This window comes from Anticarsia gemmatalis, chromosome 7 (assembly GCF_050436995.1).
Source record: "Anticarsia gemmatalis isolate Benzon Research Colony breed Stoneville strain chromosome 7, ilAntGemm2 primary, whole genome shotgun sequence".
NCBI lineage: Eukaryota > Metazoa > Arthropoda > Insecta > Lepidoptera > Erebidae > Anticarsia > Anticarsia gemmatalis.
This window is the reverse complement of record NC_134751.1, coordinates 2149101-2173238: the sequence shown is the minus strand read 5'-3', so window position 1 is coordinate 2173238 and position 24138 is coordinate 2149101. Positions and strand designations below refer to the sequence as shown.

Below are 24138 nucleotides of genomic sequence, written 5' to 3'. Positions count from 1 at the left end.
TATAATGTATACGCATATTTCTATCTGCCTTTCTTGAACGCATGCAAAGTCCGCATTTGGCAAGCGTGGTGGACTCAAGGCCTTACCCCTCCCCAGGAGACTCTTGCCTAACTGTGGGACAGTAAAGGGTTAAGAAAAATGACAGTTCTCTATGGCTGCTATAATTGTTTCAGGAGTGCCTGTTCCGGATTTAAAGCTACAACATAAAAGATAGATCTAACAAGTGTACGAATAAATGCGTCTCTAGAATTCAGTACAAATATGTGACTACCCGCATATTTGTCTAACTTTTTGTGGTTACAAAGATAAATGCCATGTAAGCCGGTTCATGCATACATTTTTAACTAAGCTTCGCGTGCTTCTATGTTGTTCGATAGACCGTTAGTATCGCTCTTTGTTTTGCATCTCAATCGAAACCGGTATTTTCAGTGATCTAGCCGGAAGGCACGTCCATGAATTTTAATCCTAATACTGAATTCGAATGCTCTTTGAAAATGACTCTGAATTATGCTTCAGTGATTATAAGTAGATGATGTTTTGATACTGTTTGATGATGTTTGAATACATGGATCATAATTTGTTACTGCGATTTATAATAGGATCAAATACTTGATACGCAAAATACAGTATAGGAATAGGAAGTGGCCTTACAGGTCTTAAAGTACTGGTTTCTACCACGTGTCGCTTTTCACAGTTTAAACCCATTAATTCGACACAAACAATTACATTATAGCTTTATAATAAATGCTTCTATTGTTTCACTTCATTATACTTCGTAAACCGAATGTCTAAATACAGAACCTTTTGAATTGAATTTTCAAAGATTAGCACCTTTCTTTATGTCAGTGAGTTCCCAAAAGTATCTATTGTAGATAATTAGTAGAGCGGGAGAAGGGTCTCTTTTTGTTTTAATAAAGAAACAAATTGTAAACCTTAATGTAGTATTGTTTTGTATTACGGAAGGTTTTATTTTAATCCCCGTAGAGTATGAAATAAATAATCACATTACATCCGTATGAAGAAAAATTAATCTGTTTTTTTAACTGAAATAATAGTATTTAATTGGTAATCTGAAATTCGATTAATACATGGCTTTGATTATATTAATTACTTTATCTTTGGATGTCATTCAAGGTCTTATGTTTTCTGTTTCGCTCGCAGCTATAATTATAATTCTGTAACTACATTATGTTTTAATATTTTTCGAGGTTTGGTTTGGTTTTTAACGGCTTCATTATCCTACTTATAAGCAAAAGGTTCCCCACTTTTTTATCAATCCTAGCCTTGCACGTCCAATTCCTATCAAATTCAATTTATAAGATTATGGTTAATGAACAACATAAGTCAATAACCATCAAAATGACATCTGAAGGTTAAAAACTGTACCTAAACTAAACTGTACCTAATAATCTCTCAGAAATTACAAGCAAGAATCGACTAAAACCTCATTTTAAGTCCTCGTGGATATATCGTGTTTATATTCACTAATTGAATATTAAATATAACGCAAAATATCTGTATCAAGTCTATTTAAAATCTCGTATCGAATAAATTAATTAATTTACGAAAGCTAATATCAGTTAATTATAAATTTTAACAAGAACATTCTGAGTCTGAACAACTTACAAATTTATCTTATTAACTTGAAATACCTTATTGAAAGAAAATTAGGATATTAAGCTTCCATAAAGAGCCATATAATATATACATAAGACCTTACACACGTTTGAAACGTATAATAAAGTAATGATAATGATACAAGCGGCTGGTAACGTTTGACAGTCAAATTACAGTAGGTAATTAATTTCCTTTATGTGTTGGGAAACACTGTTGAAAGCTCAAAACTAACAATGATTTCTAGCGTATTGATGTTATGAGTACAATATGTTCAAGAACGAACTTTATACAAATACATCATAGTATGTTTTTGGGCATAACCATTGTTGTTTACAATGACGTTAAGCGAAAGTCACCTGTAGCGCGATTCTGTATAAAATTATCGATGACAGGCCGGCTGTCGGTAGTCGATATTAATAGAGCATTGAGCTACTGTAGCTCGATTCTCTATTACTATCGACTACCGAAAACCGGCTAGTCATCGAAAAATTTTGTAATAAAATCTGATCAGCGTCTCTGACGGGCATCGTTGGAATTATTTTGGCAGTACATTCAAGATGGCAAACTTTCGATACTCGACAGTACCGACTGGTACAGAATCGCGCTACTGTAGCACGATTTGCTACCGTCGTTACCATCGAGTATCGAGCGTTAGGTAAAAATATAGTTAAAAATTAGTCCTACTCTACCCGCCAGATCACATTATTGTACAAAATTTGCCTTTGGCTTCGTGGTTGCCCCTATACTCATATACCTGAATCTTTCATAACTTCTTCATAATAAGGGAAAGTCCAAGAACTTTCTGGCTGTATTGTAGTATTTATTTAATTTAATATTAATAAACTATTATGAACGCGCCTTTACACAGACGTTTATTATTATACAATTTTTGGAGACTTCATTATAAGTATTGTTGTATCGTCTCAGAAAATTGGGTGAAGAATTTTTTGGCTAGAACAAGACTCATCCGTTACATAACACTAATGAAACAAGGCTTTATTAAATTGAATATCTGGCTGGGGTACAGTCTACCATTTATACAATTTTTTTTATTTTTTAACATGCCAACAAATACAGTACCTAGTCTACCTACCACGTGATTTCTGCTTATTACATATCGTACATAAGGTCGGTGTATCTCCAGTAACAATTCTAGTCCCAATTACATGGTACTAAAATTGCTATGACAAAATTAATTGTTAGAAAATAAAAAACTGATAAGGTTGCAATAATTTTGTACTAACAACTCAAGAAAAAAAACAATGATAATCGTGACTGAAATTCAAACCTCCATTCTCAAACAGCAAATGTATACACAAACATTACCTACGTCTTTAACTCAACACTCATTTCATTTTCTTCCAAAACACCACTCACGCTAAAATTAATACACCTACCTTACGCAGTTATAAATAAAGGTAACAACTGAGTTCCTCTCGTTTATTCCGAGACATTTTCATACACTTCCTCTCTATATTTCACACGTAAACAGCTGTACCACTTGCTATTTGTATATTCTACAAGCATAAGCCTTTAACAGCCTTCATCATGGTGGGTGGTGATATATTTTTGGCATGACGCACACCGTAAAAATGTAACGGCAAATTTGCATAGCTCTCGTTTGGTATGTTACGAAGTATATCAGGATTTGCGAGTGATAAAGCAATGTTGTTATTATATTAACAGGGTGTGGGAATAAAATACAGTAGTAGAATTAGCTCTAAGTGGAATTTTCGGGAATTGGAATGTGTGTCATCATAATGCATGAATTTTGGTGCCTTTTTTGGCTGACTTACCTATTTGAATTACGTGTACTGGGATAACAAATATTCTAATACTTGATTACAGTGAAATGTGTACATTGGGATTTAAAACATGTTACCAATATTAGTAAAGACTTTTACGTTAAAACTCAAATGAACGTTTTGAGAAAAACGTCCCAATCCATTTTGGTAACATGGTTAAGTGGCAAGATCACGACAAAGGCACGATTTTAAACGCTTTATTTGCTTACTTTTATACAGTTTTACGATGCACCCACATAACATAGATATTTCTATGCTTGTATAGAACTTTGCTATGATTGTACCGTATATTTTCTCGGTAAACATCGCTGCAATACGCAGTATTTGATTTATAGTTATGGCATTTGATGCTTGATGTACGATAAAATGCAGTCTTTGCCGTTGTCATTGAGACGGCTGTCGTAAATCCGAGATCGTAGTTCGATCTCATAAATAAAACGAGGATATCGAAGTATTTCGTCATATATGCTGGGTTTTGTACAACGCTTACAGATAAGGAATAAGATAGGATTGTTTGGGTACTACATTTTTGGTACTTTATGCTTATATTTGTTCACACAAAAATACATAACCCAAAATTGATTTTTTTTCTGAGTGCTGACACAATATACTCAAATGCTCAACATTTAATCACGCAAGGTTTTCTTTCACTGCTATTGCAAGTGACCGTTATTTGTAATACTATTTACTTTTGTATATTATTTGTTTTCAGCCTTGACTAAGGGACGGAGGAGACTTATAACATTTCTTATCACTGCTTGTATACATATTTATATAAACATATGCCATCAAAAACATTCTGTAAAATTTCCAAGTCTCGCCGTAAAAAGTTGTGAGATCGATATAATACCAAGTCGATTAATCTATTTAGTCTCTACTTAAAATACATTCTGTCTTAAGTTATTACGTATGTTATTATCATGCCAATTTAAAAAAAATACGTTTAAAACAAATAGACCGACTTGGCCATCGCATGATTTGATTATTAGTTTGTATCACACTACACAGCACGAGGAGAAGCTAATGCTCCCGAAATGTTAATGGCGAATTTGTGTTTTCTTGCGATGACCAAGTCGATCTATTTTGTTTTAAACGTATTTTTTTTTAAATTGGCATGATAATAACATACGTAATAACTTAAGACAGAATGTATTTTAAGTAGAGACTAAATAGATTAATCGACTTGGTATTATATCGATCTCACAACTTTTTACGGCGAGACTTGGAAATTTTACAGAATGTTTTTGATGGCATCTCACTTCTTTTTGTAGAGGGAACATAAGTCCAATTTGTATGTAAAGACTTTTTTTTTTCATAATTCAACATATTTTCCTAAGATAATGTTGTTCAGTTTCATGGGCTAAACACCCTTACCCACCCTATACCCCCTCCCGTTATGCCTCATATAGTAGGTACCTATCTACACCTATTTATTTTATTTTCAACAGTAATAATGATTCATTAACTGCAAATGTCACCTTGTAATCCTATACATTTATATGAGATTACAAAGTTATTGTTGCAGTTAGTGTATTTAGAAAACTGAACCGAAATTAGAAAATATTAAATTTTTCCCATGATTAAGACACTAAACCCTATATGTATTCTAAATTTGAAGCTTCTAAGTCTGCTAGAAGTACCTTAGACTTTTGATGATCGGTGAGTCAGTGAGTCAGTGAATCAGTGAATCAGTGAATCAGTGAGTGACAAAATTCAGAAACTTTAACAAGTTGTCATTCTTAAACTACTGGTTCAAATTGACTGAAATTTTAAATATACCGTGTATATACAACGACTGATTAGTTGCTGAAAATTCAGGCTTCTTGTTTTATCCACAACGAAATTATAGGGGTGTCAAAAATAGCCCGAATTGCTTCGAGAAAAGGATGGTACGGCCGTGCCGCTTTTTTTTGCTCGACTTGCGGGGGCACTTCCGTGCCCCCAGATATTATGATATGGAAACCGGCCAATAAACTATTTATCTTCTCAACCATGCAAGACTTCCAACGAGATCGCATGTCCTATCACATGGTATAAGTCTAAATATCTTCGAATATTTTATGATCTTTCCTGATTCTGCGTGCCAGTTCCGGTTAGAGAACTCACGCTATCCGACTATATCGTATGTAAATAGCGCCTTGAAGTAAAAGCCTATACATACAGGCTTGGTACCAGAATCCGTCTGGCAAATATTTGCTAAACGAAATCGTGACATGCAAAGAGGATTCAATGACTTAGATTTTTGTTTCCGCAATATTGGAAATTCTCTTATCTTATTATAGTCCGACAACTTCGGTATTTCTAAAATATAGCAACTGTGTCAAACAGGCTACCATCAGCTGCATAACTCAAGATGATGAACTGATGTTTCTCAATGCAAAATTGTGCACCTATACAACGTGTCCCAAAACTCAACGTCAAAACAAAAACCTGAGCAACGCCGAGTTGTGTTGGCTCTCAAAAAATAATTTAAAAAAATCTATCTCGTGTAGTTTAAAAATGACCACCATTTTTGTAAAATTGCCACCCTCTGATGAGTTTAGTCTACTGTGGCAACAAATGACGTCTTTTCTAGTTCTTTTTTTATGTGGAGTATTCTTAAGTAATGCTCCTACAAAATTCAATTCATTATTTGTACACAACTTCATTGGAATATTGGAAAATATCCCTTTTATGGCGAATTATGCCGTGAAAATAATTTCATCACTCAACTTTGACAGTCTGTCCTGAAAAATAATTATACTACGCTTTTTCGGCATGGACCTTCAAAAATTGGCGCATTTAATGAGCTTTCGAAAATGGTATAACACTTACTAAATTATTTGACAGACGATGAGAAAATAAAAAAAATCTTAAGATAGTCGATATTTAACGTATTATTATTTCGTCATAAAACTTTCTCAAAATTATTCTCAAAGCTCAACAAGCTCTCTACTAACTTGTTGAACTATACCGTATCATAATCATAATAAATGTTGATATAATTCTAACTATCCAAAAATACAATAAGATGAATAAAAAATACTTATAATTATATTGAAGTAATCGATCAGATTTGCAGCAATATGACTACAGCTCGATTCTCTACTACTATCGACTACCGACAACCGGCCTGTCTGGCCTGCCTCTGACAGGCGTCGTAGGAACTATTTTGGCAGTACATTCTAAATGACTAACTTTCAATACTCGACAGTGCCAACTGTACAGAATCGCGCTACTAGAATGTTAATTTAAACCAGACGCGAAGATAACTTTGACAGAGGAGAATAATAAATATCGTACTACTAGCGCCACTGACAGCTAAATTGATAAAATGCTTCATTCAATAGAACGAATGGAGTATACTGACGTTTAGCGGAGCACGTGCTTTTACGAGTATTACTGGAAGCAGAACAATCCGATTGAATCTCCAATTACACTGTTTGAAATGTGAGTATTGTCATGTTTTTGACATTACTATTGTTTTTCCTGTTATGATTGTAGTATATTTTGTAATAAATACGAATGATATTAGAATTACGACCTAGCAAACGTAAACTTTGGTAAAAATAAGCTTTTAATTGGGTAAATCTGTAGTTTAGGTTAAAATGAAATCTTACAGATTTAGTTAATGTTTTTCTTTATAAATAATCCTATCAATAAAAGTATTACTTTAAGTAATGATAATATGTAATTGCATAGATATATTGGTTAGTTAGTTAGATATTGCTGTTCTGATGTCTTATATGTATTTAAGTCACATATGATGAATGAATGATCGTAATTTTGAACGTAAAATCCAAAGCGTCCCTAGTGTATGTTGTAGGAACTAATCAAGCGTGAACGCTTAAATGTCAACTACTATTATGTAGCTGCAGTATTCATGACATTTAGTCGAATTGAGCTCATCTATATTGCATACAGGGAAAATTTAGATTATTATGACTTATTACTGCGTGTTATATAAGTATTCTCTTTAACGATAAAGTCTGGGTCAAAACGCGTAGCTTCCTTTGAAAAGTAAATATATTATTTTTGAAAAATGAAGGAACAGCTTGGGATTTCAAAGATATTTGACAATCATTGTGCTAGTTGGTATGCACATTTTGCGTGCGAGAAATTAAATAATCTCTACTCAATGAAGTTCAGTGGATGACTGTTTGTTAATTCTTGGGTTGCAGTAATATTAGTAATGTTTGTAAAGTTTTATTATTACTCATACTAATCACATGACAATAGGTAGTGGTCGATGGCCACAACATTAATGATAGGATAATGATACAATAAATCGTAAAGATATTTTACAAAACTTATGCAAATCACAACCCAACAGTAGTTTTAGCATTCACAGCAGTTATTAGTTAGTCTTGTACCCCTAATAATGGTCTGAACACACGCACAAATATATTCTTTCATAAACTATTAATCCTTGATGTTTATCGAAAACATTAATGTATTCTTATCTGATCACGCGAATCAGTAGCAAGAATAGAAATCATGTGTTTTAATTGGGCAATAAAACGATTTACCGGAACATGGAACTATAACAATAAAATTTATAATCTTCTACTATATCAGTTTTTGACGATATTTTATTGCTTTTACGACGTTGTTATAACTATAACGAGACGCCTGATTTTCATGAAAATTTAAGGCTGTTTTAGAATAAGTAGCTCTTAAGCCTACTCCGCTTTTATTGGGTCAATTGTGGGTTTGGTTCTTACAAATAGTGGTTCCGGGTCTGATTTCCTCTTTGAGGTCGTTATTGTACGTATTTTTGCTTAGCTAGCTTAACTTAATAGTACCTACTGGATAAACTTCTCAAAAAATCAAACCAATTTAATATTAAAACGAATCCGCAACCGTTCTCCTATGACCGGTTCGCCATTGGACTGTTCGTCGACAGGATGATTCATTTATTTCCTTTTCCCCAACAGAGTCTTTCACCTATGGACATTGCGTCGACAGAAACTTTCATCTATGTCAATTTCGACGACAGGTCTTTCCAGCTACAGAATATCCCACCGACACGACGATAAACCTATTACTCTGGTAACTACAGACCTTTTCATCTAAGGAGGGCTGTCAATTTTAACACAAGCGATAAAACAAAAATATACATATCTAACAGCTACAGCTTACTGTATCTTTACTAAGAGAACAGGGTTGGTTACTTGCCTTAGAGAAGTCAAACTTTGCTTACAACATAAAGAACTTAATTCTCAAAATGAGTTAGTCTTACCTATAAAAAAGCATTAACTACTCATTTATGTAGTTTTGATTACTTACATCCTATTCGATTCTATGAAAATAAAACAACAAAATTATCTTATACGTAAGTATTGTAGTGATAATTTTATTGATTCTATTAAACAGCTTTGTATATTTCATGAAAGGATATAAAAATGTATACCTATGTATTTACTAGGCTTATTACACACTCCGAACTGTCCCCCAGGGCTTTCTCGAGTTGAAACTCAATATCACGTTCGTAGCCACGAAATTCAATCTAGAATGTCGTTATCACATGCTACACCTGTTTGGGTTGGTTATACACGAACGACTCTTGCCGCGCAATGCAACAAACGCGAGGCGCCCATAGCCAGTTGCGTTCACCGGTCGGTAAACGATCTGTGGGTTAAGCAACCATTGGCGCGGTCATTCCATAGATGGGTGACCGCATAGTGGTACTTGAACTGGGCGTCTCCGTGCTTCGGAGGGCACGTTAAAAGTCGGTCCCGGTTGTTGTCTACTAAGATAATAGTCGTTAAGCCACGTCAAAGGCCTCTCGGGCGGCTTGAACAACTTTGACACTAGGTTGACCACTAACCATACGACAAACAAACAAACAAATTGCAATCGAGAACGATTCAACCGTCCACAAATACAATCTTTCGCATTTATAATAGTAGTAAGTTGACCACATCCACGTTTATCTTAATATTAATTTTATCGTGAACAAAAATAAAATTAACTAAAGCCGATGAGTCGTATCCTAATAATATTTTAAATGCGTAAGTTTGTGTAAATGAATGTAGGTACGTAGCTATTTGTGTGTATGTTTGTTACTTTTTCGCATAAAAACTACTGATCAGATTGCGGTGATACTTGGTAAACAGATAAGCTATACTCTAGATTAACACATATGCTATTTGATACGGGAAATCCATTCATACGGCCGAAGCCGCCGGAAAAAGCTAGTGTTTCATAAACTAAAAGCCATGTACATTTTTTTGTATTTTCATCACGTTGTTCTGACAAACACGGATTGACGTACAACGGCTATTGTTAGTAAAATATTGACATTTAAAATGAATTGATATTGACACACTGTGACTATGATAACGTGAGACTCGCAACGAAACAATGCACTTCAACTAACCGGTAACAGTTTTATGAAAATAGCAGTAAAGCTATAAATAAACTGTTTCATTTGCACAAGGAATATCATTCATGTTTAGTTGAATATTTTATATTTTATTTTTGATATCGTGTTTCCTGTAGAGTCATTGAAACTAAATTTTGGCCTCAGTTCTAATTGATTTAAACTGATTTAAAAGTCTAGGCAGTCGGGTGTACGACCGGTGATAATAAGGCAGGGTCCGATCCCCGGATTTTATGAATAGTTTCGTAAAGTGTCATATTGCAATAGGCTCGTCCTACATAACATGAGACTAATATTCTAAACAGCGAAACGTGGGCGCAAATCATACACTCTTGCCGACACTGTTGGGGTTACACGTGAAATGCTATGTTTGTATAAACATCACTCCTTTCATATTTATAGACAATGTTGTTAACGGCAGACACTTAACTAAAGTGAAGATTGATCAACAACCAGCCAACACTGAAGATTATTATATCCACGTAATAATATACGCTCAAGTGGTTTTATATGTACTAACTATAACAACTGACCTCCCAACCTTAGCTTTAGATTGAAGGTCCTTCACTAAGGGTTCCTTCACGAAGGGTTCCACACCCAGAGTAAAAACGGAAACCTACAACTGAGATTTCGCTGCCTATCTGTCACCAGACTGTATCTCATGGACCGTGATACCTAGAGAGTAATGTTCATAAATGACGTATTAAAAAAAAACAGAATAAAATAAATGTTTAAGAGGCTTGCAATTCGACAAGCCTGATTTTCTGCCGTTTGTATAAATAATGGTACAGAACCTGTCGAGAGCCAACATACTCACACTCGAACTGGGTTTTTTATCTGGACATGCATTGAGCCTGCAGATATTATATTTATAGAGAGTATTAAGTGACCGTTCCTTTGTCAAAAGATCACGCACTATGCGAAAAGGCTGTACCAATAAGAATCATATTTTTGAAAAAGCATTCATTGTCTGCATAAGAGCTCAAAAGCTTTTGTTTGTAATCTGTAAGAAACATTCTACGTGAACTAAAATATTAAAAAGTTGAAAAAACTTTGTTAAGAAAGTTGAAAAGATGTCTTTGTTCAAAACAGTTTTATATTAGAGTTTAAGAAAGGATTTAAATCTGTACTAATCTATACTTAATCTATACTAATATTATAAAGCTGAAGAGTTTGTTTGTTTGTTTGTTTGAACGCGCTAATCTCAGGAACTACTGGTCCGATTTGAAAAATTATTTCAATGTTAGATAGCCTATTTATCGAGGAAGGCTATAGGCTATATAACATCACGCTACGGTCATTAGGAGCGGAGTAGCAACGAAAAGTGTTACAAAAACGGGGAAAATTTGACTCATTCTCTTAGGTGACGCAAGCGAAGTTGCGCGGGTCAGCTGATTTGAAAAATTATTTCAGTGTTAGATAGCCCATTTATCGAGGAAGGCTATAGGTTATATATCATCACGCTACGACTAATAGGAGCAGAGTAACAGAAAAAAATGTTACAAAAACGGGGAACATTTTGAACCATTCCCTCTTAATATGTGACGCAAGCGAAGTTGCGCGGGTCAGCTAGTTGTTAAATAATTTGAAGGGAGATTGAAAACTTGTACCTTAACTCTCCTCTGTATTGTATTTGTGTGCAACGTTCAGAGCTACTGGACATTACCAATTTCTGTTGGAATATGTAGTGTCCGAGATATGACAATAGAATCATCCTGTTTGATACTGGACTTGCAAACAGCAATAACGCTCAATTATTTGCCATTTGTGTGGTACAAGTGGCTTTACGATGACGTCAAACGGTAACCAGCAGATAAACGACGCATTCCCAAATACATGATCAATGCTTGATCATCTATGTAATTATTACTGTCGTTTTAGAAACATAAATGAAAGGCCGTATAGAAAACATTTCAACTAAAACAAAACTATCAATAAATATTCATGTATTTATTCCGAAATCTAAAAATGTAAAGTGAACTTTTACGCAGCCAAACCTCGATCAGATTTTCACGGAATTCACCACCGAAACGCTTACAAGAGCGAAAAGCTATTTCAATATGTATTAACTAGTTAACCTTTCTATGAAAATCGGGATTTGAAATTCAATTTTTTACACCCGGGGACCGTATGCCTACGCATATTTGCCGCAGATAGTTTGAATTTTTCAGTCTAGTTTTGCATATCCGAGATTCTCCAGATTGTAGGGCCGGAATTTTATGAAAAATTCAAGCACATTTCCGTTCTAGGTTAGGTTTATTACATAAGTAGGTAAGCTAATCCAACGTCAGTAATTGAATTGTTAGTATCGAAATTTGAATGTGATTTGGCCATAAAAATCTGGCTTATCTGAGTCCAGATGTTTATGTAATTTCAAAAGACTAAGACAAAGCTCCAAAATAAGTAAGTTAGTTTAATTGGCTTAAAATTCTGCGAGCGTCGGAAGTAAAGAAAACAGAGTCTTGTAACGCACAATGTTGCTAAATAATATATAATATACATTTTAGCCTTACACAGGTGGCCTATTCTCTTAATCGAGGTTCCATCTCACAGCGTAGCTATTACGGCAGAAACGTAGCAGCAAGCTGACACATATTGTGCATCGAGATTAAGATAACAGCTTTACTTACGAACGATCTTAGGAAGGATCAGCCAGTACAACCAAATAGCTATGGAATAATTTTGTGTGAAAACTGGCCCTAAAGGGTGCCATAAGATATTTTTTTTAAGTTTTAAATGTCAACCTTTCGATAGTCGTTAATACCAGCTGTAAAAATAACGTTCATATCAGTGGGGCGATTTACTACTAATTACGACTGCCGAAAACGTAGCTAAGGCTAATAGCTAATAAGGCTACCTAGAAAGGCTAGCTATAAATAAATTTTGTACAAAAATCCGATCGCTGCCTCTGGCGGACGAAGTAGGAACTATTTTTCAGTAACATTTAAATGTCAAACTCTCGATACTCGTTATTACCAGCTCTTTCAAGAAATGCCTAAAGCATTGATATAAAACGCGTTGACGACAAAAGACAAAATATACTAAACAGATTCAAAGAAAGTCAATCAAAATAAATTATGTTTATTAAGATGACAATAAACGGTCTTTCTCCTGTATTTTACGGTTGGCAACAACCTTGAATAAAGTATACAAGTTCAAGTAATGTGTAAACAATTGTAAGCTTTATTTACTGTACAATTATACTGACCCGAATAAATTTTGCTTTGTGGTAATGTTACGCACTTTATTTACCTGGAAATGTTTTAGGTTGTAATGAATACGAGTATTGTGTGTTTTACGTTTTAGATGTGATGTTTGAAATATGTGTAATGTTTTCGCAGAAACAGAACATTATAGTTCATTAATTAGAAAGTACGATAGCGCATATTTATTGCGGTGGTAAAATGATCACAACAAAAAGGAGATTACCATTTTTTTGACTTTATCAAGTTAAGGATGTAAAGAAACAGAGCCAAGAGGGAAGTTATTGCGTATTTATTTACTAATTTTGAATTAAAAATAGCACGTTTAAGACTATGTTTATTATTTTTTCATCGTTTAAGACATAATAATAAAGCAGTATTGATAATAGCAGAAGGATGAAAACTAGAATTAAGATTTATATTTTTTTGCTAAAGTTAAAAGTAAAACTATTAATATTGCGCTATTAACTTCATCCATAATCAATTTTAAGTACACACATTACACCGGTAAAGCCCAGTCTACGCCTACGAATGTGTCTATAAACATTTTTAAATCGGTCTCATAAGGTCTATCGCAATAACCCGCACTGTCTAGTGTTATTACGTGTTTAGAATATAAAATCAGTAAAACCCAATCGTTATTGGTCTAAAGGTCCAACCTTTTGGTGTTTTGTGGTCTCAGAGGACACGAATGTTGAGAATAAAGATTATCTTAACAGTGGTTTTTAAATCAGTGCTTATTGTGGATGTGGCTGTAATTTTTTCTGAAGCAAAATGATTTAATACATCCATTTTTAGAAGCGTATTTAATGGTTTAAGTTAATTAGGAAATTCCGAGCAAGCGAGCCTGAGGTAAAGGCATTCTAAAGTTAAACGCGTATTTGCGTAATTCCCGTATTCTAATACATAACTGATTTACTTCTGTTATATACTAATAAGTAAAAGATAATTCCATACCAACGATGATTTCATTTCAATTATACATCAGAGACAAAGTACGAAGGGAATCGAAATAACTTCTCGTTGATACCCCAAAACAATACATTTTACAATATGACTGACGCATTTCTTGTCAGCAATCATCTTAACAAGGGAAACGTGCCATCAACTAAAGCTATTTCTAAACTATAACCTGTACCTCGATTCTCTACCACTATCGACTACCGACAACCGGCTAGCTATCGAAATTTTGACATTTAGAATGTACTGCCAAAATGTTTCCTACGACACCCGCAAGAGGCGCTGATCAGATTTTCATACAAAATTTCTCGATGACAGTTCGGTTGTCGGTAGTCGATAGAAGTAGAGAATCGAGGCACAGATTTTTATACAAAATTTCTCGATGACAGGTCGGTTGTCGTTAGTCGATAGTAATAGAGAATTGAGCTACAGTAAGCGACATTGAAGAATACCTTGCATATTTTACTGATGGTAGAGAATCGAGGTACTGAAAACAACTACAAACCAATACGTACGTATACAATAGTCATCGATCTATTGCTCACTAGCGCGTGGTATTAACAACCGCTCAATCACCTCAATAGGACTAACTGGACATCTGTATTTTATTTACAGCGGTTTGCCGATATGCCTTTTTTATTTAAATTGCTAGCTTGTATTGAATAATTGTCTGTATGAAAGAAAAAGTAATCTCAAATATTTCATCGATAAATTAGGGAACTATCCTAACCCTAAGCTAAGACATTCATAAGAAGATAAACAGTTCGACAGTTTTTATGTTATTCTAGATTATTGAAGACGCCAATCAAATGCACACAAAATAAATTAAAAACTATGTACACAGATTTTACTCATTGGGAATGTTACTATGTCGGTTTAAGTATCATTCGTTTAAACGCGCGACACGAAGACACGGCTTATAAAACTAAAGATCAAAAATATTATAATATAAAAATAGATTTAAATAATTCGTCAAGGCCTGAGTTTTGTCTAAACACAACCGTAAGCTACAACTAGTTCCTATAAATCCTTTTTCCAATCTTCATCATTCCACTCCACCAAACCGTATAAGCTCACTATTTTATCTACATCTCCTTAGAAAACCCTCTCTTTTTTATGAGTGAACCACAAAAGGTGGAAGTAAAAACGTGTGAAAGAAGTCACGTATCGCCAAACTTCATATTGGGGCATTTGGTACAACAAAATGAAAAACGTGTCCGTTTTCGCAACAGGAAAAGTAGATTACATCTCAAGTTTTCTACACGTATGTTACTACAACGGTTTTGTTTTAAAGGAGAGGGACATTTTTGTCTACTTCCTCTGTGGACGGAGCAGTAGTCTAAGACTAGTGTTCACATAGCCTCGAGTGTGATCTTGCAGTCTTTAATAAGGGTTCTTCTTGGGAGAGAACAATCTTTTGAAATTTATATAACATTATAAACTGCACGTTTGGCGCAGAGGTTTAAGCGGTCACCTCGCCGCAACAACCGTAGCGCCGCGTGTGGTGGGTTCGAATCCCACCCGGGACAAATCTTTGTGTGATGAGCACGAGTACTTGTTCTGAGCCTGGATGTTAATTTATCTATATAAGTATGTATTTAGAAGTATATAAGTATGTTTATCAGTTCTTTGGTTACCATAGTACAAGCTCTGCTTAGTTTGGAATCAAATGACCGTGTGTGAGTTGTCCAACGATATTTATTTATACAATACATGCTCAAACGCCATCCCATCTCTTTGAACACAACCAATTACAATTGTAATTGATCTTTGTTTTTAACAAGCAAAACATACAATAGTAGCAATATTTGGTAATAAATTGCTGAAACCTTTGCAATTCGGTTACAACGAAACAAAAAAATACTCGAACAACTCGAAACAATAACAGAATAAACATGACTTCGCTGAATTTTTTGCTTTGTATTGCGGTAACAATTGATTTACTTCAGAATTGCGTATTTTTTGGAATAAGAGAATGATAAAATAACTACACCTGATACCTTCAAAATTACCATTTTCATAAAATTATCCTCCTCAATTTTTAAATTTAATTGAAACCAAACCCTTTAAAATACCACCTCTGCTGTTATTTTTGCCCCTTCAGTCACCTTTAAATAACGCCAAATTCAGAGAAACAGACCATATTTCGGAATAAACGACAAAATATGCTTTCATAATTTACGTTTTCATTTCGTTGCAAAAAAAGCAAAATCCACGTATAATATTTGCACAAACCGTATGTTCATCACACAAATTGTCTAGCACAACACATAATTTAGACGTATCACGAGCTCCAGGCGGCGAAAACAAGAAATTCGAGGAAATTTTTCGACCGCTTTAAAATATGCTTCCGGAGAAAAATAACAGATGTCGCTAGCTACTTTAGATAAAAGTACGTGGTTCATTTTGGTCGTTTGTTTTGTGAAGGGATGCTGACGGGGTACAATATTCAGTTATTATTACAAATCCCTGACGCGTTGGTTGTCATTTATTAGGCGCAGTGCCATCTACCTTACCTTTTTCCTTATTATCTGAGTCCATGAGTGCTTTTTTTGCAGAAAGAATGTGAATGCGGCAGGGAAAAATTGTTGACAATAGACATACGAAATGTAAATGATTAAATTTTTACATGGTGCTGCTATGTATTATACAACTAAACAAGTTAAATGTATGATTAAAAATTCATATCGTTGATTGAAATATCATTACATATCGTTTTTAACAGTCATACACCATTATAATATTGTTGTTTGTATAGTTAGTGACCTGGATTAATGCAACAACCACTAAAATATTCATGAACTCCATTTCTTAACAAGTTAAGAAATATTTAATCCTATTCAGTTGAATTCACAGCTTCCTTAATTAGCTGGCAAGACAAAATTTTCTCTTTGAGTCGAAATTGAGACCTCAAAATGTAGAGCCAAGGCGGGCAGTAAGAGGATTTATTTTCTGTTAGAACCTTCTTGGTGGAGTCTCGCCTAAAGGTAAAATTAAAACGTAATTATCAGGTGCTTCAAAACTTATGTTTTGTGGTAGTTTCTTCTGCTTGAGTTCGTTCATTTGTGTTACATAGACTTTTTGCCTGCCTAAATGGGTTTGTGATTAACTGTAAATAGGCTTGTTAAATGACCAGACGTTTTAAACTATAGCCTGCTTTTCTGATGGAAATTGTTAAAATATTAAATTATATTTCAACAAGAATTAACAAACAGATAATATTTCTGTCTATTGAATATGACTTTTATGTTTCTATTAGTGCTAAGGCGACATTCTAGGAAAATGTTTTTCGTCTTTGTTAATTGTATAAGGTCCTAGATCACTTTCATAATGTCACGTATTTTACGACAAGTGCTCAGAAAGGACGGACGATGGAACTAGGCTAATTTAACAAAAAAACATCGCGCAAAAACCTGCGTCGTTAAAAAAAAATATTTCTTTCCGGGTCTGGTTGTACTTTGTGTCCGTTGTTTGCATGTTTGTAAAAGTCCCCGCGACACAAGAGCAATTCTTAGTGCGGGAGTTGTCTATAAAAAAAAGAGAGAATTTCTACTCACCATTTCCTCTCATAGGCTGCAAGGTCGACACGATTAGAATCGGCGAGTTCAATATCACGGAGAGTATCCACACCATGGCTATCATCTTGTACGCGTGGCACTGCGTCTGCCACTTCCTGGATTTGAGGGGGCGGCAGATTGCGAAGTACCGCTCCAGAGATATGGCCACTAGCGTCCATACGTCCACTGATACTGAGACCGCTGTAAGAGAACATTTTGGTCAGATAAAAGTAATAAGTATAGAAAAAAAATGAGTATGTAATAGCTGATAATACTCTATTATATTTAAGATACTGAAAATTCTTCCTATCACAGTTAAATTTCGTCATTTCAATATCTTCTGCAGTATAATTTTACTTTTAGTAAGTATCGCTTAATATAAAATTGCTTTACAAAATTCATACTGTCATAAGACCATCCGTAGGCTTTATTTATTTTCGTTGTTTATCGAAGCTGTCTGTTCTGTTGGAAGAACATTACCGAGATTTATCTGTCTGGACTATGCCAGGTTGCATAAAGTGATGTGTTATCAATAAATGTTTGACCCTAGTCCTCCATTAAACCAAAGTGAAGCAACAAGTTTGATCGACAAATGTGCTTTATAAATTTTCTCAAATAAAACAAACGAATTCCCCAAAGCAAACTGTGAAACGTATTCATAGAACAAACAAAACATAATTTTATAAAATGTAGCGTATTAAACTATCTCGGCTTGCAGACAGAATACGATATCAGCCTGGATCCACATGTTTATGCCGCGGATTTGTTGGCACTAAAAAGGCGTCGGATTTCGCGGAAATACCGGATCTACATTCTGCAGAATTTGCATGACACAGCGGATAATACAGGCTGATTTTATTGGTTTCAAGAGACCTTTCCATTAAACTTTTCGGGTGTTGTATTCAACTTATTTTTGCAGTTCAGACCAGTTTTTGTGCGTAATGTATTTTATTTTATGACTGTATTGTGGATGACATTTATTTGGAGTTATTTTGACCATATTTTTATAAAACGGAATACTAAATACGTATGTTGGTTAATCCTACTGATTAAATTTCAACTATTGAAGTCAAAATTGGCATTTATTTTCAACTATCTAAGCATCTCAAAAGTTCACAGCAATATTTTTTCTAGTCTATCACCGATGTTTTTGCGATTTTGACTGCCTCCGTGGCGCAGTGGTTTAGGTCGCCACGCCGATGCCACTGCAACGGGAGGTCGTGGGTTCGATTCCCACACGGAGCAATTATTTGTGCGATCCACAAATAATTGTTTCGGGTCTGGTTGTGCTTTGTGTCCGTTGTTTGTATGTTTGTAAAAGTCCCCGCGACACAAGAGCAATTCTTAGTGCGGGAGTTGTCTTAAAAAAATAAAAAAAAAAAAATTAAAAAATTAAATTAAAAAGATGTTAGCAAAATGCAAATATTTTCAACAATCTTACATGCTATAAATTACACGATAAAGTACGTAATATCAAGTAAATATGACATTTATGATTTCACGCGTCATATGTACAGAACATAACCTTCGTTTATGAACGTCCGGTGTTATGGTCCGTAGTGAGTTACACCCTCCCGGGGAAAAGAGAGCTAAACGGCATTAAAAATGAACTGCCTACAGGTATAATGTGAACACTTTTTATTCGCTTGTGGCTTTTAACGGTTATATAAAGATAAACTTACAGGTTTAGAACGTTTGTTAAGAGAATGTTTGTTTTTGTTAATACTAGATGGCGTTACTGCGTTCTATCTTAAATAATTCTGAGTTATTTGTTTTCTTTTTTGAATGTATATGAACTTAAAGTTTTCGTGTAAGCTGCAATTTTGTGAAAATTTAGAACATTTTAGTGTAAATGTCAATATTTCGTATTTTGCTAATATACAAAAAACAGAATAACAAAAAATCTAAATAATAAACAAATTTCAATCAGAATAAAACAGGAAAATAAATAACAAAGTACAAATCCACATCAATACAAATGTTTTTAACTTTTAAGTAAACACAAACTAGATAACATGTTAAATATACCATTTTTATATATTTCAAACGAAATACGTTCCCGAGATCATTTCGTTGTTTGTCGTTTTAGTAGAAAATACGCTTAAACTTTAAAATTAGATGTCTTTCAACATGTTTCTCCACTTATTACCTTTCTACATTACGAAATGAGATTGCTTTTGGTTATTGTTGAAACTTAATGTTATAACATAACGTACTTGTTTATTAAGTTTTTTCTACCGGTTGATTCAAAACTGTGTTAAACAATAACTGCCTTTGCTTGAAGGCTTTAAAATGACGTTTCTATACAAATAGCTATTGTATATTATCATCATTACGTACTTGTAATGACACAGTTATGAGGTTTTCCACACAGTTACATCCTTATTAATCCCTAATCTTTAACATTCATTTCACCCATCGTATACTCAAATCAGTACTCATTTTGATTATCTATTATAATTATGAATAAAAATGGCATACTCATTGGCATCCTAATACAATTATATTTTCTACTTTTGAAACAAATGACACTAACAAAAGCTTTTTATGTATTAAATGATTCTAATACCATCGGTTTAATAAATAAAATGAATTGAAAACAAATAAATACTCACCCTGTAAGAATGGAATAAGCTTGCACATGAGAGCGCCAAACAGAAACCTCCTGTAGATCTGCCCGACCAGTGTGAACGGCAGACAAAACACGCCGAGCAAAAAGTCCGATATTGCCTGCAACAAAGTAGTTTTATTTCAGTACGTAGACAAAATGTGAGCATAAATGTGAGCGGCTTTTATTTGGACGTAAGGACATTTAGTTAAACGCGTGTTGAAAGGAAATACATAGAAAACAGAATAAAATAATGATGTGTTTCATGACGTGTTTTTCGACTATTTTGTTTACAATTTAAGTCCCCAACCCACACTTAGTCAGTGTGATAAATTCAAGGCTTAACCGTTCCCTCACTCAAAAAGAAGTCAGTTGCAAGCAAAAGGTTCGTAAGACGGTAACATATGTTCGTAAGACGGTTTTAAACCGTGAATGAACGTCAAAGGTGAAATTTAAATAAATTTTTCGTTTCGTTTAAAATTATATATCGCATGTAAATTTTAGTTATGATGTACCAACACCATTACCAAAATTAATAGACAAACATATATTCAGGGTAAAAGCCTATCAATTTATAAAATACACATTTAAAAAGTCTCATATTCGTCGAGGAAAATGTCCAATATTGCTACAACATAGTTTCATTTTATTACGTAGACAGAATGCGTGTTGTCTTTTACTTTCAAATAAACTTTATACACCCGATACAAATAACATTTGTATTTATGAGTGACTTTTATTTGAGAAGTAAATAAGTTTCATCCGATTGCATTTGTACAGACAAATACATATTTCTATACAACTAAAACCTTTTTATTTTATAAGTCTGATTGTATTGTCTGTTATGATTTCGAACCGGTGATTTCGCGTGCAGTAACTCAAAAACCATTCGAAAATGAATCTTATTTTGTAGCATTTAACGAAAAAACCTAGTTAAATACCCCAATATAAAACAAAACCTGGATTAAAAAACATCATTCGAAGTTAAAAATTGCATTAATTTCCTCTATTTTATTATACAATAAACATGCAACGCAAATTCTACACTTATTTTAAATGTACTAAAATGTTTAGCTAATCATAAAACAGAGTCTTTTAAAATATATTAAGTAACTAATTCACTATCACTTTCATAACCCAGTGAGTGAATTCACTTGCACCAAAAGAAAATGATTAAATCAGAGGAAATGACTTAAGTCGTTAAAACCAACCCCTTTATAGCGACAGGAATGAATTTTATAGATTAGCCAAAGTGAAACAAACAATTTTATGATAACTACTGATTTTATGAGCCTTGTTATAATCAATATCTACGTCATATTTAAAACTTTATTTTATGGTTATATTTTTTTTACATCTCACTAGATGTATGTAATAAAAAAAATAAATGTAGCAGCATGTTAAATAAAAAAAATGTTATTTAAAATAAACTACTGCCGTCCCAACACAAAATTTGTGAAATACCGTATCAAAAAAATTATATTCGTAGAGCTAACATACCAATTTTATCTTAAAATATTTACTTTATCATAAAGAGATATGATGATTAGATAAAAATAACAAACGTTTATATGAAACAAAGAGTATTTACATTTAGTTAAAACAACTGACTGTAACTGAAAACAAAAGACGAATTGGATGTTGCTTTAACAAAACACTGCGAGAAAATAAAAATAATGTTAAAAGAATTAATTCGCTCGCTGTTCGTGCATTATCGCGTACTAACTAGCGCTCCTTTTTATTGCATTCATGAATTCTACTCCGTTTATGTAGCTAAGAGCTATGATTTACATCTACATATAAGAATGTAATTCACATTTAATAAATATATCTTTCTCTGTTTAAATTTCAATCATTTCACGTTTAAGGAAAATTTTAATTCGTATCGAAGCATTTTAGCATTTGTAACACAATTGTTTATTATGTTTTTTTAAGCGTTCAGTAAACAGAACAATTAAAAAAGAATCTATGATAACTATAGATCAAGGTGGCTATATCAATACCTATACTTTCATAAGATTTATTTCCTATTTTAAGCCTATGCAGTAACACTGCTAGGATAGACTTCATCCATTTCAATTTTAATGTATTGGAATGAAAAATACAAGAGAAATAAATTATTTATTACATATGATGATTCGATCCACTATCATAACTTTTACACCATGGTATAAAACCTCCCATAATTTACCCTTATCCCTTCATGCGTGCATTTTATTACTTGTTTATTTCTTTTGAATAACGAGATGTATTTCTGGATGTCAATTTCTTTGGTTATTGCTTTTTGAGGATTCTATTACAAGATAGTATTGCATAATATATCTAAAGTAATATATACTAAAGAAGATTTGATTTTCTGTTAGTTTGTAAAAGTGGATATAAATACAATTGGCAGATATTAACAGCAATATATAAGTTGGAAAATTAATTACTATTGAATCTTTATATTTCGTGTAATGCATAGTTTATGATAATTCAATTAGCGCCTAAATAAAAGCATTAATCTTTATGTTTAAAAAATTATACATAATGCAAAAAATAAAGTAAAATAGTTTCCAAAAGCCACAAAAAATTAGCTGTAGCAAGTCTTTATCATACTATATTTGAGTCAAGTCTTTGAGTTGTGCAACGTTTTTCCCGAAATTATGGATACATTTTCAATTTAAAATGCCGATGCGATCGGGACAGTATATCATAAGTTAATAATCGCGTTACTGACTTTCAATACGAGTATATCTGCACACATTTTCTTTACGACTGTTTAATAATAACAGCCGGTGTTGACATTTAACGAGTCATTTTAACTACAGAAATACTCCATTTAAGTATCAAAGAGCATCTGTTAAGAACATCAAACGTATAATAAGAGGACATAAGACGTTTAATAAGAGCTACTACGCTTTACGTAAACTGCTATTTTAAGCAAAAAACTTACCTTAACTGTAGCCATTGCAACTTGTACTAAAACTTCAATAAAAAAATCCCCGTAAATGTGTGAAAATAAATCATATCTAATCATATGCGTAGTAATTCGTGTAATCTATGCTTACTTTATTTTTTCAAAACGTCAATTGGATATCAGATCAGTTAAAAAGGTGGTGTGCTTGAGTTTTTGATATTTTAAATGCGAAAGTGATTTCTCAAGTTAAATACATCTGTTAGCATGGTAACAGATGTAGCACGCTACACATATATAAAATTACGCCAGTCCCCATATCCTAGGGTAAGTGTTAGTCCAGAGACGTAGGAAGACGCTGTTATAATTGTATTGAAATCTGCGATGAAGATACTTGAAAAGGTCAGGTTATAATAAACAGTTACCTAAAAGTCGCATGGAGCCAATAAAAACATCACCAAAATTTCATTTTATTATAAAAAAAAATTGATATAGCAAAAGCTGCTTATAGCAGTACCGATGAAGCAAAAAGCATATTTCTTTAATTCCTTACTCTGCATTTTTCATCGGACGCTAAATTAAATTGGGACCCGCAACGAGCTTAATCAACGAATTACAGAAGGAAAAATTCAATAATTGCGGCACCGTTTTTGTGCGGTGACAGAAAATATGATTACTAATAATTTAACGGCAGTACTTTTTTTATTTAAAAAGCAGTTGTAGTTATTTTACATTTTAATATTTTTTTATTTTCATAGGAAATGTTGAAAGGTAAACCTATACTTAAGAATGCCATGGAAATGACTGCATTTAACATCAGCTGTTGCAAAAGTTCAGCAGAGAAATGGCAGGAAATTCATGATTGCTTAGTTCAATCGCCTAATAAATACCAATGATTGATTGACATGTATCTAGGGGGCTGCCAACTATTTGGGTTTGCCAACGACAAAGTGTTGAAAAAAACGAATATCACTAGCAAAAAGACACATACTGTTTTACTGAGCTCTAATATGCTTTATATGCATTGAAATAAATCTATGAAACGTAAAATAAATTAAGTTTTGTTGAGGAAATATAAAATTGAATTGTTTATTTGTGAAGTCTACTGAAGACTGATGGGCTATTAAA

The 24138-nt window shown here is 33.4% G+C and overlaps 1 protein-coding gene across 1 annotated transcript in view; it reads right to left on the bottom strand.

Moving 5' to 3' along the window:
- LOC142974117 (cholecystokinin receptor-like) overlaps positions 1–24138 on the bottom strand; it is a 154609-nt gene that overhangs the window by 104228 nt on the left and 26243 nt on the right. The window contains exons 3-4 of the mRNA XM_076116271.1: positions 20122–20236; positions 17507–17707 (exon numbers count right to left, since the gene is read on the bottom strand). Coding sequence (XP_075972386.1) covers positions 17507–17707; positions 20122–20236 — 316 coding nt within the window. The remainder of the gene's footprint in view (positions 1–17506; positions 17708–20121; positions 20237–24138) is intronic.